Genomic DNA, 17905 nt, shown 5'->3' with positions numbered 1-17905 from the left:
TGAGGAGAGAGTGATGGGGTAGCGATTGAGTGGATCGTCAGGAGGTAGAGACAGGAGAAAGGATAGAGAGTCATGGGAGAGTGAAAGGGTAGAGAGGGAGGGAAAGGTGTGGTAATGAGGGAAAAGCGGTAATGAAGAGAATGATATAAGAGTGGTGGATGAAGGTAGCGATGGCAGAGTGATGATGAAGGGAAAATGATGGAGGGAACGATAAAAGGGATGGAGAATGACAGGGAGTGGACAAAGATGGTTGGGCGAGGGGGGAGGGAACGTGAGAGAGAGAGAGAGAGAGGGAGGGAGGAAATGGCACGGGAGTAAAAAGGAAGGAGGCCACGGCAGGACGAGTGGTTCCCATTAGCCGCACATCTAACACCCGAGACCATTTACGTTTCATTGCACTGCACGCGGTGCACAGGGCCGCCGCCGTGCGTCACGTCGCTAACCGGGGACACGTTTGCAAGCGCCCCGGCGCCACCGCTAAAGGCCTCGACGTGACCCAGCGCGCTTGTTACCGTCCCACGCCGCGCAAATTTGCAAAGAGCCGGCGGGGAGCACGGAAGGGATCGGCTCAAGAGCGCGGATAGCGCTAGAAGGCGGCTTGTGGCTACGGTTAGGCGGCGTCGCGTTATTAATACGCGGCGTGCCGCGTGAGAGAGAGCGGCAGGGTCGTCTCTCGCGGAGAGACCGCGACAGACTGCGTCGATCGGTGAAGCCGTGAGAGAGTTGAAGTCCAGGAGTGAAACGAGCACACGGTCACCGGCCGGCGTTACTTGGACGACGACTAACGGTCAAAGACGTGAGCGAGCAGAGCACGCGGTTAGACCGACGCACTCATCGACGCGTTGGGGCACGTCGGTTAACCAACCGCCTGCTCTGCTCGAAGCGACCTTGGTTCTTGACGTGAGAGAGACAAATTAGGAATAGAAAACTAAACTAGGCAATTTTTATTTTACCAAGTAAGGCCCACTAAACCTTACCTGAGCACAAATCATAGCTCTGATTAGCACGGTTGGCTACATACGGCGCGAAAGAAGTTCAACATACATACAACGAAGCGGCTTATCACGTGCCAGATATTCTAAATGCACATTTCAGAATATGGAGGGAAAAACCACAGGACCCGGAGAAAAATCCACGTGACCACGGGGACAGAGAGAGAGAAACATGCAAACTCCAAATATACAGCAGCAGGCGTCAGGAATCGGGATCGAACCCACGACCTCCTGTATACCAGGCGAGGCAGTTAACATCTCATAGCCACCGCGATTTCAGTCTTCCCAAAAGATTATTTATTCCCCCCCCCCCCCGCACCGTGATGTCCGGCGCGTGGCGGCGGCGGCGGCGTCTCACCCTGCGTGTTGCTGCGGCACACGAGCGTGAGGAACGTCGCCACGGCAGCGGCCGCCACGATGGGCACGGTGATGGCGATGGCGCGGAGAGGCCCGCTCCACGGGGAAGGCGCCGACACTGCGCGCCCGCCGCGAGAGAGAGGACATTGTCATCGCCACCGTGGTCACACCGTCGTCATCGTCACACCATCATCGTCGTCGTCGTCACACCAAAGACATCGCGGTCGCTGCTGTCATTACAATTCATGTCCACTGTTATCGTTGCTCATCATTACTGTCACTGATATTATTATTCATAACAGAGGTTTTTTTGGGTTGGCTCGCGTAAGTATAAATGTGCCGCCACCCGACACAGGAAATTAGTTTTTATTATGTAAACAGAACGTGGCAATTCGTCACGAGTACACTACACCGGTGTGTTGAAGAGCAAATCCACAACATTTACAATCCGATTATGACATTTCGCCAGGAATGTTCTGTTTACGTGACAAACCTTACGAGTTGGCCGTGTTGGGTGGTGGCGGGCTTAACGACACATTTATAATTACACGATCTAGTCCAAAAAAAACCTATATTATGGATGATATTGGTCGCGAAAGCCTACGTGTTAAACATTATTATTATTACTGCTGCAGTATTTAGACTGTCCTTTCTCATCTCAGACATTACATCAATATGCTTATTGTAAGAATCGTCAGATACATTTGGTGAGCATACGACTCTAAGCGAGTGAGACTGAGCAGCCTGATTTGCACACGTCTGTCCGTGTGTACGCATGCGTCTTTGTCCATTTGCAATATCGTGAAACCACCGTTCAAAATTTCGGTGACATTTTCGGTTTGTTCGGGATGACCGCTTCCCGATTGGGGTGCTTTGTCAGGTTGCACAGTAAAAAAATAATGTCACGGAAGAAAGGAAGTAAGCAGTTGCGGATGAACTGATGACGCTAAACGCAGCGCTCGCGTCAACAAAGCCCCCACCCCCCCACCACAAGGAGAGAGGCACAGAGGACCGCGAGGGCGTTACCGTGGGTGACGGTGAAGATGGCTCTTTTCCTCTGGGCATCCACGCTGTTCAGAGACACCTGGCGGAGGACATCGGAGCTGTCATCGTCCACCAGTAGCAACTCCGTGAAACTCGCTCTCACCTTGACTCAAAAGTGGAATACGGTCAGTCCTCGCACAACGCGTCGTCGCAACAACGCGGTTTCTGCAGCACTATTCGCACAATGCGGAGCGCCCCCCCTTCCCCCCCGTTGTTATAACGCGGATTCTGGGCGGTCCGTGATTAACTACTTTCGTGAGCTGCGCACCTGAGCGGAGTGATACAGTAACACGGCGGCGTACCCTACTCGTCCGCCGAGGTATTTTCCCCGCCGTGGGATGGCTGCAGGCTGATTGTAGAGTGCAAATGTAATTCAGTAAGCAGGAAATTCCTCGCTTAACGCCGTTATCGCTCGACGCGGCACTTTTTAAGAAAGCATCCACTACTACTGCAAAAACTTGACACGGCCCTCCTGAAAAAGGGTCACGAAAAGAGTGTTGTTTTCATCACGGGATTTGGATATAACGCGATGAATGTATCAGGGAACACATTTTTTTTTTACAACGCGGGATGCGATTTGGCTATAACGCGATCGAGTGAACGGAACTCCGTCGCGCGAGTTGGAACAAGCGGTAGTGCGGCTGCCTCGGCGTAGTGTCATCGCATAAGGCGGCAGGATGCTGCTGGATGCTTCTCGACGAGACCCACGCGCATCGGTCTTTGTTCAGCCTACGTACGCACCTCACGTGTTGTCGCGGACTGTGCTTCACCCTACATTATATGTTATTTATTATAAAGCTCTTCGGGAACACAAATCTACCGGGCTATAGGAGAACGGACTGCACTCCCTCCTTCCCCTGGGGGGTCACCCTTGATCAAGAGCTTGGTGCTGGCTCAATGGGTCTTCTCCCCGGGGGATACCAACACAATAAAATACACGAGATTTGGGATAAGCGAGAGGCTTCCCCGGGTAAACAAGCATCACCGCCAGTCACGGTTTGGGGGGTCACATTCCCGCACGAGTGCTGCATTACTTTCCACCCCCTGCCACCCCTCCCCAGTGAAACTACGAAACTCTTCTCTCTCTTATCGAGCAGTGCAAGGGCTGGGAAAAAAAATCAAAGCCCGAGTTGACGACGACAAAGTGTCGAGCCAATATTAATAAAACCTGAACATCTGAAGAATTACATTGAAGCCGTCACCCCCACCTCCTTAAAGCCTCCTTCCGTTCCTCTCTTAAAGCCTCACCGCTTCTCCACTGCTCGTTCTGTTCCTCTCCCCTCCCTCCACCTCTCCACTTCTCCCGTCCCCGTTCCTAACCCCTCCAATCGTGCTCAACCCATTCCTCATCCCTTGCCACGCCCCTGCCATCGAAATACTCTCTTTGTTGATACAGTTGTTTTTATTATATCGACAGCCTTCATCAGAGGCGCTCTATAAATATATATAAGCGAAAAAAAGATCACCAACTGTATTTCAAATTCCCCGGTGTCTTCAGGGTACCACAATGAAATTAAAGTCTTTCCCCCTATTCTCTGCTCTGATCAATGCCCAACGAGTCCACGCGTCTATCCATAGGACAACCACTGTTGACTTTCCCACAAAGTGGTACTCATTGTATAGGCCCCAGAAGGGATGGTGGACTGAGTAAACCAACTAGGCCCTCTAAACCTTGTTATACTCTAAACCTTATTTGAACTCTAAACCTTGTGACTGCAAGCTGCTCACTCTACAACCGAGCCACCTGACCGGGTTAGACGTTAACCCAAAATAGGACATTGTCTAATAAGGCAAAGCTAATGACGAAGGTGACGAGATTCATGTAATCGTAATTATCACATTGAGCTTGCACACCACTGCCAAAGCACTCCCGTAATTATTATATTTTCGCGATCAGAGGCGGATGTTTTGCGGTGGGTACCTCGATGACGTAAGTGGCTCCGGGCTGCAGGTTGCGCAGGCTGACCCAGCCGTAAGTGAAGTTTTTGTCCTTGGGCTGCGATCAGGGGGGGGGGGGGGCAGGCAGAAGAGTGAACAATGAGGGCCTCCCCATAGCACCACAAACACGTGACCTTGATACACGACGTAACAAGGCGACGTGTTTCTTTGTTTATACTGTTTTTTTTATTATGTTAATAGCCTTCATCGAAGCCAATCGACACATATAAACGAAAATAAGACCATCAATTGTACATGCTAATCGCACCTCCGATCAGCACGGTTGGCTACGTACGGCGGCGAAAGAAGATCAACGCAAATACGTACGACGTATCGGGCGACTCCAGGTGTCTACCACCACCACGAACAAAACTCCGGCCGTCGTGCCGTTGCGACCACACTCCAGCCAGCCACCGCCGCTTGGCACTCACCACGCGCACGGCCGTCTTGTTCTCCGAGACGGGCGAGCAGGCGAGCAGGGCGGCCCCCAGCGGCGGCGCCGGAGCTGCGCACGCCTCGGGCCGCACGCCCGCGTACACCACGTACGACTCGACTCCGAACGACGGCGGCGCCAGGTCAAAGGTCACGTTCACGTCCGTGCCCTGCTGCGTCACGTTCACCGTCTTGGGGAACCAGTCTGCACGCGCGGGCATCAGAGGTCGCAAACGGGTTTTGATTCCTTACCCGTACCCGGCCGCACCAGGGTCGCAAACGGGTACCCGTACCCGGCCGTACCCGTACCCTACCCGTACCTGGCCGGGTACGGGTAGGGTACGGATATAGGGGACCTGATTGCGACCTCTGGGATGAAGCCATGTTGCAGGCGCAGGTGGGTTGATTCTAGGAACTTGAATTGTGAGAAGAGACAAGACGTTGGGAAATGAGTGACAAACAGTTACTCACCAGTGACTCACGGTCTACCCGTACCCGTACCCGGCCGCACCAGGGTCGCAAACGGGTACCCGTACCGTACCCGGCCGGGTACGGGTAGCCGGGTATCGGGTAGGGTACGGGTATCGGGTACCCGGTTGTGACCTCTGGCGGGAATGCTCAAGAGGAACACTCTTTACATTGAAAAATTCACGCCCACCGCTCCCCCCTGCCGCTACGCACGTTTGGCAAAACGTGCGTTTGTCTTTGGAATAATTTAATTCGCAGTGCAGAAGCCGGTGGGTAGTTGTCGGGCCAAAATGCAGAGTGCTCCGTTTTAACGTACATCCTGCGACAGGGATATTTGTCGCCCACCCCCCCCCAACTCCACCAATCTGTGTAATGTTACTATGTACGGTGGTGTGAACGTGTGTGTTGAGTGTTGACGGTGGGTCCACAGCTCCGGAGAGATTGGGAACCACGGCGCCGCGCTGCACGGCTTGCTGGAGAGGGCACTGTGAGAGTGCGAGCACTCGCATGACTTTTCAGGTTGACCCAGGACCATGGATGATTTAATTGGGCATTAAACTATTGTCCGACTGGGGTGGCAGTGGTTAGAACTCGTGACTTTGCACGGTTGGCTAGGTATGGTGTGAAATAAGTTCAACATACGCGCATAATTAATCAAGATGTTGGGAGTTCAAGTCGCAACAATTATTGTAATTAAAGATCCGTGCCGCGTACCATCTGTGTCAACGCAGGACGCTCCATGAAATGGAGCCTATACAACACAGCTCATTAGGTCCTTCCTGCTATGGAAATAAATAACATATATGAATAAATAAATAATCTGCCAAATCTTGGGGCCGTTAAGAAGACTGCCACTCTGTGGGCGGGAAGGCAACATTGCTTGTCTTATGGATGAACTTTCCTCGACCCATAGGAATGTGGAATTTCCACCACTTGCTTCAGATAATAAGCAGGAGATGTGCACAGCAGCATGCTCACTTGAACAAGAAACCGCTGTTTTGCTTTTGAAATAACATCTACCTTCGCAGCGAACGTTAACTTGTAATATGACTGTATTTTATACTCACAAAGGCGTTACACGTTCCCAGCGACAAAGAAAAACTGCCGTCAAATTTGACACCGCAAGCAAAGGAATACAAGGCCAACAGGGAAGCGTGAAGATACCAAAGGCATGCTGTCAAAACAACAAACCAAACATGCAAAGGGAAATAGCTAGCTGTAGTATTCCAAATCTAATTGTAGTGTCGGAAAACAGCCTTCGATTCAAGAATTGAGACTCGCACAGAGACCCATAGTTTGCAGTCCTTTGCACCGCACCTCCGATTCGCACAGCTGGCTATGTACGGTGCGAAAGAAGTTCAACACACGTACGTACGAAAGCCACATTGTGTTGTTTTTTACACACCCAGGATCGTGAGCGCAAATTTCACAATTCATCAGCCAAAGAAATGTGTCTTGCTGCTCAAATCAGCAATGGGGGAGGCACTAATCTTGTGTTGGCGGCAGAGGAAATTCCATATTCCCGTGTCAGGAGCCAGTCCCTCCAAAAAGACAACCGTTGCCGACTCGCAGCTAAAGAGCACTCACTATGTTGGTCCCCCGAGGGGCGATGGACTGAGTGGACCCCTGTCTGGGACTTGAAACGTTGCAACCTTATAACTTCTGGCCATGTTATAATTAAGAGAACCTCCGTGTAAAACAGAACCACGTGTAGTGTAGGAGGGAGCTGCAGCCAGTCGAATTACAGGCAGCAAAAGAGGCCCTATTTAATCTTGATTTGAAGCTTTCGTGACTGCAGGAATCCATACTCTTTGGTTCTTTCGGTAAAGTCCAGCATAATCCAGCAGTTCCACTGCTGGATTATATTTTTTTCCGCCTGAGGACGACCGCTTGTGTTGCGATCGAAACGTCGTGATTTATTCAATTGTATACCTACGTGACTTTGGCGAAATAACCAAAGGCCCTACTTAGTCATATTTGCCGATGCATTTCTTACGGGGGCGGCTGTGTGGTTCGCGCGACGCGCGTGTGAGAGCCGAAATGGTGCCCGCACACTCACCGTACATGCATTCGTTGTTTCCTTTCCCCACCACCTCCTCACAGGCTGCAAACAGACGGACAGAGAGAGAGACAGGGAGGAGAGCATCGTTAGACTGACTCGGTACGCAACAAACATTGCAGAGGCCTGAGAAGGATTCACAAGTCCCGATCTCCATCGCCATGAGACTCTTGTTTTAATGGCCTCTCACCTGTTGACAATTAAAGTTTGTGTGTGTTGTGTGTATTGCATGAGGGCAGGAGTGTTGGCGTAGCAGTTAACACATTGCACTGCGAACCTTGTCACCTGGGTTTGATTCCCATCCACGGCTAACATTAGTGGAAATTGATTTTGGAACCGGTCATAGGTCTCCCACGGATGGACTCAGCTTTAAATGGGTACCTGATATTGCATGTAAACATAAGCACTGCGGAGACATAGGTGGTCAGCCGTGGCGATCGCCACACAACCCCCCCCCCCCCCCCTTGTGTGCTGTTCCAGCCTGAAATTGGTCCCGCTAACAGTACTTGCGCCCCAGAATTCTGTTGAAGGCTACACAGGGGATCTTTGTCACTGCCGGAGTCATCAGGCGTGCGGCTTTTGGGGTTAAAGGTGGGTGAACAATCTCGCTCAAGCCTTGGCGACCAATGACAAAAAAAATGCAACGAATAATAACATTTGTTTCACGATAACGAGGATGGTGGCCGTGTTGATGGTGGTGGCGATATAGTAATGGTGGTGGTGGCGATGGTGGTGGTGGCGATGGTAGTGGTGGTGATGACATTGCCGCTTATGGCAGAGGAGTCGGTGACAATGACGATGATTATTCCAGTTTGCTTTTGGTAATACCATCATTGTGTTCTCCGGTGGAAGTGGTCATGCTACCCACAGAGTCACCAGGCATCGCACAAACTCCTGCCAGTACGAGCCGAATTTTAACGTGGGCAAGTTATCACAGCTCATGCGAAAATCACACATCCGGCTCTGCCACCATAACCTTGATTACCGTTTGCCGCCATCAACAATGTGGGCAAGCGTCAACTCAAAACGGATTCCCCCACCCTGCAGTGACCTGGAAATGCCACCACTGCCGATAGGCTGTGGTCGTTCTTGTACAAGAATTGTGCATAGCTCAAATAAAGTCGGAGTCGAAAACAATGTCGCTAAGGACTTCTGGATGAAAATTCACCCGCGTATTGTTTTTACATTCGTACCGCAAGCTTAATCTTTATTCGAAGCTTTCGTGACTGCAACGTAACGTTTTTACGAGCGTGTAAATATTATCCACTTTCGGGTCATTTCAGTAAGGCATTTTTTTTAAAAGGACCAGAATACATTCTTTTATCGAGCCCTCGTTCAGCATGAAATCTGATCATGCCCTACTCGTGCTAAATAAGGGGTTTGCTGGGGTTCATGGTTTAAAAAAAAAAATGTATTTATTTGTTCTGCCTTTCTTGAGATTGCACAATGAGATTACACAAAGACAGAGCAAATACTTTAATAGAAGTGGGATATCAGGCACATCATCTGAGAGGAAGAAACTTTTAATCTGTTCAGCCAAAAAAAGCGGCGGCTGAAAAAACATTTTAAAAAAATATCGAGCAGAATACTCGAGGGCAAGTAGAAATCCTCCTCGGAAAGGAACACTCGAGTTAAAAAGCAGCACGCAACACTGCCGAGTACTGCGATGACAGGAGACATGCCCCCCCCCCCCCGCATGTATTTCCATCATTATTTCATACTGTTGCTTCATATCACTGGGAAACAATTCGCAACCGAGGATCGCCCGACGCAAAAAATATTTGGAACTTCTGCGAATTTCCCCCGGTACCCGGACACAGTTTTTTTGTTTGGGTATTCAAAACAACGGAAAATGAAACCGACCGCACACAAACGAGGCACAGACTGCGATCTTTCCTGGTACAACCAGATTTCCAAGTTCCAACAGTTTGCGGCTTCCGCAGCTTTCCAACGGTTCCAAAAGTTATTAGGAGCGGCGGGGGGGTCGTATGACCTCGGCATTTCGTGCGACTGCAGCAGGTAAAAAAAAAATCCATCGCCAATTCCACCTGCCCAGGTGCTCATTTATCACCTCTCCCCACCGCATTCCGCCGAGGGGACGTGCACTCTGCCGTATCAGGCGAAGATCTCTGGTTGAGGGCTCTTGCCAGAGTCCAAACAACGCCACCCTCCCACCTCCTGCCGACACCGCCACGCACACACTCGCGCGCTCCTCCACACTCGACGCACGCATCTGCGGGCTCTGTGTATGCGCCTTTCCTAGTTCCTCGCCAGCCTCACGGCAATACCTCACGGGTACATAGCGCTCGTGTGTGTGCGAGTCTGTGGCTGTTGAGGAGGGCTCGTGAAGGACGCTACTGGTCAGTTGGAGGCAGTCGCCCTCCAACAACAACAGAGGGCAGAGGAGCCACGCTCACAACAATGAGCGGAGTACCGGGCGGCTATAATGCGACAAAAGCTGGCACAGTAGGGGGCACAGCTGGTGCATCTGCCAGCCATCTCAGTCAGTAAACCCATGGCACCTGGGTCTGTCCCGTCACCTTCTGTCAAAGAGCCTTTGACACGTCACGTGGCCTCAAAGTACACCTGGCCTGGCACAGGCACCGTGGCGACGTCACCTAGTGGCGAATGGCAGATATTGGTATCGGTTGGGGGGTATGGGAGTGGTAGTGTAGAACCCGGCGACCTAAATTCGCTTTCTACTTCGCAGTCAACATTGTGGCCCAACATCGGAACCATTCCTGGGCCTCCAAGTATCTGGCGTGGTGTGTAAACCTCAGCACTGGGGAGAGAAAGGCGACCGAGCGTGCTGCTGGCAACACCGCCTGTTCCCACGTCGTACCGGCCTTTCATACTCGACATCTGTGAAAGAGCGCTTCAAATCTGATTGGTTTCCGCCAGGATAGATAAAGGTTCTGATTCATAGCTGCTCGCCAAGGGCACTTGCACCAACGGCCTACGTAGCCTTCCTGGAAAATCTTTACCTTTATCTTTGTGTGTGTGTGGGTGCACACACTGGCGCCCGAGGGAGCGCCCCAAGCACATGACACCTCCGCTCACACGAGCAAAAATAATCCCTTAATGGGCAACTCCTGCGAGAGACCCCCACGCCAGACCACCTTTCATTCAGCCGGCGTCTGGAACAGCGCCACAATTAGCGAGGTCGCGTCCCCCTTCTCCCACACCCACCCAGGTGCACCCCTCGCATTCCACCTACCCTCCCGCTCGCGCGTCAATTCCCACCCCACGTTTCAAGCAAGCGGCTCATCCGCGGTGCGGCGGGTCCACGGTTGGACCGCCGCTCTATCGCTCACGCCAGCGTGCACGGCCGGCACGCGTCCTTGGAAGTCCAACGCCTGCAGATGCTTCTGGAAAAAAGCGGTTCTAAAGCAACGAGTTTTCAATCCAGACTGAAAACTCCTTTCTTTAGAACTGTTTTGTGTACTTCTTTAGAACTGCTAGACTGAAAACTCCTTTCTTTAGAAGTGATTTTTGTGTTTAGTTTGTTGTCCTTGCTCCGCACCTCTGAGTAGCACGGTTGACGACGTATGGCATCAAAGAAGTTCAACTTACACGCACGCGACGGTCAAAGCTTCAGGCCATCAACTGTAACAATGCATTATGGAATTCAATGTGCAGGCTTATGCCTACGTTTGAGTGACGTGTAACATTGATTTGCGTTGCCGAGCTATTAAGCTGTCGCCATTGTGGTGGCGGTGATTGCAAATACAGTATTTTGAAGCTGTGCTTGTTAAAAAAAAACACAGAACTGCTTTTGTATTTCTTCATAAGTGCTTTTTGTGTTTGTTGGCCTTCTCCCCCAGCATCTCCGATTAGCAACGGTTGCCTACGTACGGTGCGGAAGAAGTTTAAAGTACGTACACACACACTGCCCCCACAGTCCCGCGTGGCAAAAAAACCTGGGGAGTGGAAATGCTCAATGAAGCAAGCCCTGATCACCCCGAAAACTGCACTCTCGTTACAAGCGGCCACAGAAACGCACGCGCGTCGTGGCAAAACGTACGAGCGTTACGACAAAACTGCTCTTAAATTTCGATTTATAGCTTTCGTGACTGCAGGGATTCATCTTCTTGGTTCTTTCGGTAAAGTCACGTAGAAGGGAAGTAATAAAATAATAAAAATAAAACATAATAAAATAATTCTTACGACGTTTCGGCCACAACGCAAGCAGCCGTCCTCAGGTGAAGACCATCGTCTCCCCGACAGACCTGGTCTTCACCTGAGGACGGCTGCTTGCGTTGTGGCCGAAACGTCGTGAGAATTATTTTATTATGTTTTATTTTTATTATTTTATTACTTCCCTTCTACGTGACTTTACCGAAAGAACCAAGAAGATGAAAACTGCTCTTACCTCGCGGGGGCCCTTAAACCGTTGGTGAGCACCAGGACTTTTTTTACAACCCAAGACACTTTACGAGAGTGGGGACCCCATTTTCGGGCTGTCCACCAGAAACATGCCACACTGTTGCTGCTGCTGCTATTTTACACGACGTGGAACGAATCGTTTTTTTTCCAATCCGTCATTAAGTTTTAGTCTCGAAGGAATACGCGCGCTTTGGTAGTGTTTTGCACGTGTTTGCGGATGTGATAAGCGTTCTTAAGTTGATAGCTATACGACTGCTAAACATGCAAATCACCTGCATTGCACCTGATCACCCGACCTCAGAGGTCAAGCGGCGTTGGAGACTAGACACTGCTTAAATAGGCGACCTCCATGCATACAGCAGGTGTTATAGGCTGTTGCGGAGCAATGTCGTGGGCAGAATACAGTGAAAGAAAATCCACTGTTGCACGATATTAACGTCTATGCTTTTTGCCCTCACCCACCTGCACTGACCAGCATGGTGAAGTATGACCAGCATGGTGAAGTATGACCAGCATGGTGAAGTATGATCAGCATGAGGAGGCCCCTCATCCAGCGGTGGATTGACAAAAATACCGATTAGCACGGTTGGCTACGTACGGTGCGAAAAAAACTTTTACATGCAACATATGGCAGTGCAACCAATCTCATGGCGCAACATCAAAAGCAGGGCAACGTCTCTGTATCCCAGCACCAAGCCTTGCTGCGTCACCACCAACGAGACCCACATTTCCCGTCTCTCGAAGCCGCATTGAGAATCCTGATGTGCGTTGTAAAAAGAAAAAGTCGCCGCCAATTAATTAGTTCGAAAACGAACGGTCAACTTTTCACGTTTTTTTTTCTTATCGAAATGTTTTGTTTCTTCTCTAGAAAACCCCCCAGCCAGCCAGCCACCCAACCACCCACCCGGAGAGACCCAGGGGGTAAAAATCGACGTGCGCCGACACGAGAGGTTAAAGAAACGCACGCGGCGTTTCCCACAGACTCGCGGACTTGCACTTGAATGGCACTCGCCCTCCTCCTCCCCGTCCCCGTCCCCGGGTTCCCGTGGCCCCGTGGCGTCCAGCGCCGGCTATTCTGCCTCCTCGTTATTACTCGGCCGTGCGCGCGACGGCCAGGGCTTGTTCCTACAAAGGTGCGGGCCAGCGGAGGGACCTAATCCCGTCAAGCCAACAAAGATGGCCCGCAGCTCCAGCTTAACTGCGCCCCTCTTTTCAGCGTAAATCTTTTGTGACCCTCTGCCTCTGCTGATTTAAAAAAAAAATCTACCCAGCTCCTTCTTCCCTCCCCCCACCCACCTCCCGCTGCCTTACCGCCTCCTCCTGCACACCAACCACAAACCCAAACCCTTCTTTCTACCCTCCCATCAACGTCCTTCCCCTCCACCTCTCCTCCTTGCACACACAAACCTCCTGGGTTGTTTTCAATCCATTTATTGCGACCAACTGCCAGGCAACTGCCAGGCGGAGGCCCGGTCGTTGTGGCAACGCGTCTCGGCCCAATGGCCTGGCCTAGCCCCATCACAGGGAGGGCCCCCCCGGGAGGGCCCCCCCCCCCCACCCTGGCCTGGCTGAATGGGCCCCACCGCTACTTACGGCCATTACTAAGGATTTGGCAGAAGCGCACGGAGGCTCAGAGGGCCTGACTAAAGAAGCCCTAACAAGACCAGGGGACAAAAGCGTGTGCCGGCATCACGGAGCTATACAAAACACCGGGACGATTTGTACTGGAAGCACTTGTTCAGAGAAGGGATGCATATTGCCAAGGTTCCGTAGTGGGCAGTGGATTGTTGTACAAACCACCGCGTGTTGTTTTCGCCCCCCCTCCCACCCCATTAACTTGCCATGCTCCGAAGCGACAAACTCTGCTTGGAAAATTCAACGCGAGTTTGTTTGATGCAACCATCCAGATATATTTCTCTTTGTTCTATGTTAAACTAGATTAGGGGCAGTAAAACTAAAATATACACAAAGACCCACAATTACTACTGTGTGCTTGTCGGTGCCCTTGTAATGACTTTCCAAGATGCGGCGCTGTTAGAAGTTCTCGTTATTATTATATTTTTACGTAGTAATCCTTCAACAAATTGGAGTGGTGGTAAAGTGTTTAACGCACTATACTTATAAAACAAGCCGGCAACGATGTGTGTACCGACCAGCGTGGTGTATTATGGTCAAACAACCCCCATGAGCGGACACAAATAGGTCAATATGGCAATTAATAACATTACCCCAAAAAATCCATGGCTACATTAAACTTTAGGCTTTTTAATTATTAACAAATAACCAGAAAAGAAGGAAACACCTAAACATCTAAACCATTTTCCAGAAATTGTTTTTGTGGAGCCACATTGAGGAGCTAGGCCCCAAAATAGCCTCCTGGCTCAAGTAGCGCGGAGACTCTGGCAATGGCTCTGGTGCCGTTTCTTGAGACAGAACCGGGCCCTCCCTGCACCGTTTCTTGAGTCGCAATGGGCCCTCCCCCTGTGCCGTTTCTTGAGTCACAATGGGCCCTCTCTCCCTGTGCTGTTTCTTGAGTCACAATGGGCCCTCTCTCCCTGTGCCGTTTCTTGAGTCACAACGGGCCCTCTCCCTGTGCCGTTTCTTGAGTCACAATGGGCCCTCTCCCTGTGCTGTTTCTTGAGTCACAATGGGCCCTCTCTCCCTGTGCTGTTTCTTGAGTCACAATGGGCCCTCTCTCCCTGTGCCGTTTCTTGAGTCACAACGGGCCCTCTCTCCCTGTGCCGTTTCTTGAGTCACAATGGGCCCTCTCTCCCTGTGCCGTTTCTTGAGTCACAATGGGCCCTCTCTCCCTGTGCCATTTCTTGAGTCACAATGGGCCCTCTCTCCCTGTGCCGTTTCTTGAGTCACAATGGGCCCTCTCCCTGTGCCGTTTCTTGAGTCACAATGGGCCCTCTCTCCCTGTGCCGTTTCTTGAGTCACAATGGGCCCTCTCTCCCTGTGCCGTTTCTTGAGTCACAATGGGCCCTCTCTCCCTGTGCCATTTCTTGAGTCACAATGGGCCCTCTCTCCCTGTGCCGTTTCTTGAGTCACAATGGGCCCTCTCCCTGTGCCGTTTCTTGAGTCACAACGGGCCCTCTCTCCCTGTGCCGTTTCTCGAGTCACAATGGGCCCTCTCCCTGTGCCGTTTCTTGAGTCACAATGGGCCCTCTCTCCCTGTGCCGTTTCTTGAGTCACAATGGGCCCTTTCCCTGTGCCGTTTCTTGAGTCACAATGGGCCCTCTCTCTGTGCCGTTTCTTGAGTCACAATGGGCCCTCTCCCTGTGCCGTTTCTTGAGCCACAACCGGGCCCTCCCCGAGCCACAACTGGGCCCTCCCTGAGCCACAACTGGGCTCTTCCTGTGCCAGAACCTCCCGGTTGCCAGTGGTCGTGAAAAACGAGGCTATCGTCCGCTCACTGTAAATTCTACTCTCCGGGGGGGGGGGGGGGGGGGGGGATGAGATGATGGGACAATAGTCTGAGTCCATAATTGGCAATAATTAACGGCAAAGCAGTTATAAGTGACTCAGAATTGTGCGCAGTTGCGTATACAGTACACGACTTCCCTGAAGGCAAACACCTTCAGCGAGCGTGATGCCGATCACACGCAGTTCGAATTCGACCCTCGATCGATGGCTGCACCATCGCCGCACACGCGAATAAAAAGCAAGGGTCAAGTCCTTACTTACTAACAACTCCTCTATAATTTTCCATTGCTGGAGGGGTTGCCCCCCCTACCTGAAACACCTGGCTCCGCCATTGCTCGACAGCCAATAATCGAGGTCCGAATGCCACCTCGCTCGGATTATGGCGAACTGGAGAGTTTACCAGAGGGGCTCTGCATTTCCCCTTTTTCTTTGCTTATTTATTTCTTTCTTCCATTCGGCAGAGCACTCACAACTCTTTAGCCCAAGTTTGGTATTTACCTACTCACCTTCAGAATTCCCAATTTAGTGATGTTTCTAATGATGGTCGGGACAATCGAGGGATGGGATGAGCGGTGGTGTAGTGGTTAGCGTACTATGTTATGAACCACGCGAAATTAGTTTGATTCCAGGCCACAGCTAACATGAAGTTGTCTTGCGCCCCCCCCCCCCTCCACCTCCATAAAACTCGTGATGAGCAGCATAGTGAAGTATGGTCAAATAACCCCCACAACTGATGAGGCATGGGGAGGCCTTCATGCTAGCAGACGACTGACAAGGGACCGTCAATTATTCTTAATTTAACAACATACGATGAAGAAACATTTCGGATAATTTCACGATGAATAAATAAATACACGGGCGAATCAAGTGAATGCACCGCGAGCGGGATTTGCAAAGGGTGCGAACATCGAACGTGAGCGTGATGTGTGGTCATGGACAACAACAAAAAAAAGAAGCCTGCAAACAAAGGAACAAAGGCTTTTGGTCATGGTGGATGAACGAGCCTCATTTTGTCTTGTAAAGAGGAATACGGCTCAACTGTCGACCCACTCCTTTTGCGGTCGGCGCGGCAAAACCAACCAAATTCGCCGGGAGGACTTTCACTTTTTGACAAAATGAGTGCAGGGATGGCGGCAGTCTCTCGCTCACTCGGCTTACTTCTTGTAAAGCGCACGGCGCAAGGGGCCCTTCGCTGAGGCGCCCCAATGGCTTCTGCACCCGAAAGCGGGCACGCGTGAAAGAGCGGGGTCACATGCCCCAGGGCTGGGGGTCACCCTGCAGGAAAATAAGGGTCACTCGGTGGCACGTAAAGACACGCCGGGGCCGCGGAGGGTAACTTGTCTTGGTATAAGGTCGCGCGCTACGGCGCAAGGTCAATTTGCAGGGCGCGAAGGCCTCAACACCGGAGCTTCAAGGTCACCCAGGGAAAATAAAGGTCACACACGTACGGCAAAAGCAGGATATTAGAACTTGTGTTAAAACCCAGTTTTCACAGGTGGTCACCGACCTGCTCCAGGCTCGGTGACCATTGAACCCATAACAGAGCTTAGCGGGAGGTGGGGAAAAAGATGATTGCCCCCAATCCCCTCTCTATTGGTCACGCGGATTTGCATTTACAGACGACCTTGCTCTGCCAAACTCAAGCAGCCACCCCTTCAATGACGTTGAGCCCACCTTGAATGGAGGGAGCAAAACACGACGGAGGGGAGATCTCTGGACTATGGAGGCTCAAAAACCAAACCACCACGAAACAACGGTCACTGCATTTCATCTCGCTAACCGGAACGCTGAAGGCACCGTGAAAGTCACCTTCTGCGGCCAGCGATGTTGCGACGCGACTCCACTCTGACCTATCGCGGAGCGAAGCTTGACCGTGCCCCTCAACTGGCCGCTAAGACCAGGGGGGGGGGTCAGCGTGGTCACAGAAAGCCGGCAAAGCACAATCTGGGGAGTGTCGGACGTCGGTGCTACGGACGTCGGCCATGGCCCCCCTTGTCGTGGGCGCTCCGGAGCCGAGCGCTGTGCAGCTCCGGCACGGACCAGAAGTAGCCACCTTCCACTCTGTTGGTGTCTACAAGTAGCCACGCTCCACTCTGTTGGGTGTTCAACTCAACGCTGCATTGCAGAGGTGCATGGTTGGAACCCTCAAGCCGACCCCAACACTCTGGATTCCCGTGTTTTAAATATCTACATTTAAATGAAGACGGGCCGGCTAAAACGTCGAGATCTCTCTTTCCTCTGAGTTAAGCTAAAAGAGCCCTGCTGATATTTTATTTTCTAGATTTGTAAAATGCTAAATCTGTTTTTCGCTGTGGAAAAATACACGTCACTTCTTGTAGATAAGAGCCAAAGCCGATGCTCGCAACATCCGTTTCCTCAGCGAGGTCTCTACTCGAACGAGTGTTGCAGACAAGCCAGGGAGATGTGGGAAGAGTCCATGTGAGTTGCATTTCTGGTCCACCAGGGAGGCAGATCCGTGGACAGATTTGTGTGCGTGCGTAATGAGGGCACCGGAATTGGGGAAGGAGTTCGGAAGTCTGCTTCGCTCATCAGGGATCTGGAAAGGACATTCAACCGTGGGTGGGTTTCACTGTCCGCTGGCACGGTCCCATGTGGTGTGCGCCCGTGTGCGCGTCTACGTCTCTGTGTACGCACATGTGCGTACGTGCGTGCGTGCGTGCGTGCGTCCGTCAGTGCGCGTGTGTACAAGTGCTCGCTAACGACACTGGGCCCAACAGCCATGAAACGGCAACACGCGGGATCTGTGCCTTCATGTCCAAGTGCCTGCACGTGCGCGCGTAAC

At 51.6% G+C, this 17905-nt stretch overlaps 1 protein-coding gene across 1 annotated transcript in view; it reads right to left on the bottom strand.

Annotated features, from left to right (window-relative positions):
• IL17RD (interleukin 17 receptor D) overlaps positions 1–17905 on the bottom strand; it is an 89680-nt gene that overhangs the window by 9438 nt on the left and 62337 nt on the right. Inside the window, exons 6-10 of the mRNA XM_078610538.1 lie at positions 7291–7335; positions 4763–4968; positions 4315–4389; positions 2376–2433; positions 1351–1467 (exon numbers count right to left, since the gene is read on the bottom strand). Coding sequence (XP_078466664.1) covers positions 1351–1467; positions 2376–2433; positions 4315–4389; positions 4763–4968; positions 7291–7335 — 501 coding nt within the window. The remainder of the gene's footprint in view (positions 1–1350; positions 1468–2375; positions 2434–4314; positions 4390–4762; positions 4969–7290; positions 7336–17905) is intronic.

This window comes from Lampetra planeri, chromosome 34 (genome assembly GCF_965212315.1).
Source record: "Lampetra planeri chromosome 34, kcLamPlan1.2.h2, whole genome shotgun sequence".
In the NCBI taxonomy this organism is placed as follows: Eukaryota; Metazoa; Chordata; class Hyperoartia; order Petromyzontiformes; family Petromyzontidae; genus Lampetra; species Lampetra planeri.
The sequence above is the reverse complement of the archived record's forward strand: the minus strand, read 5'-3'. Positions and strand labels throughout refer to the sequence as shown.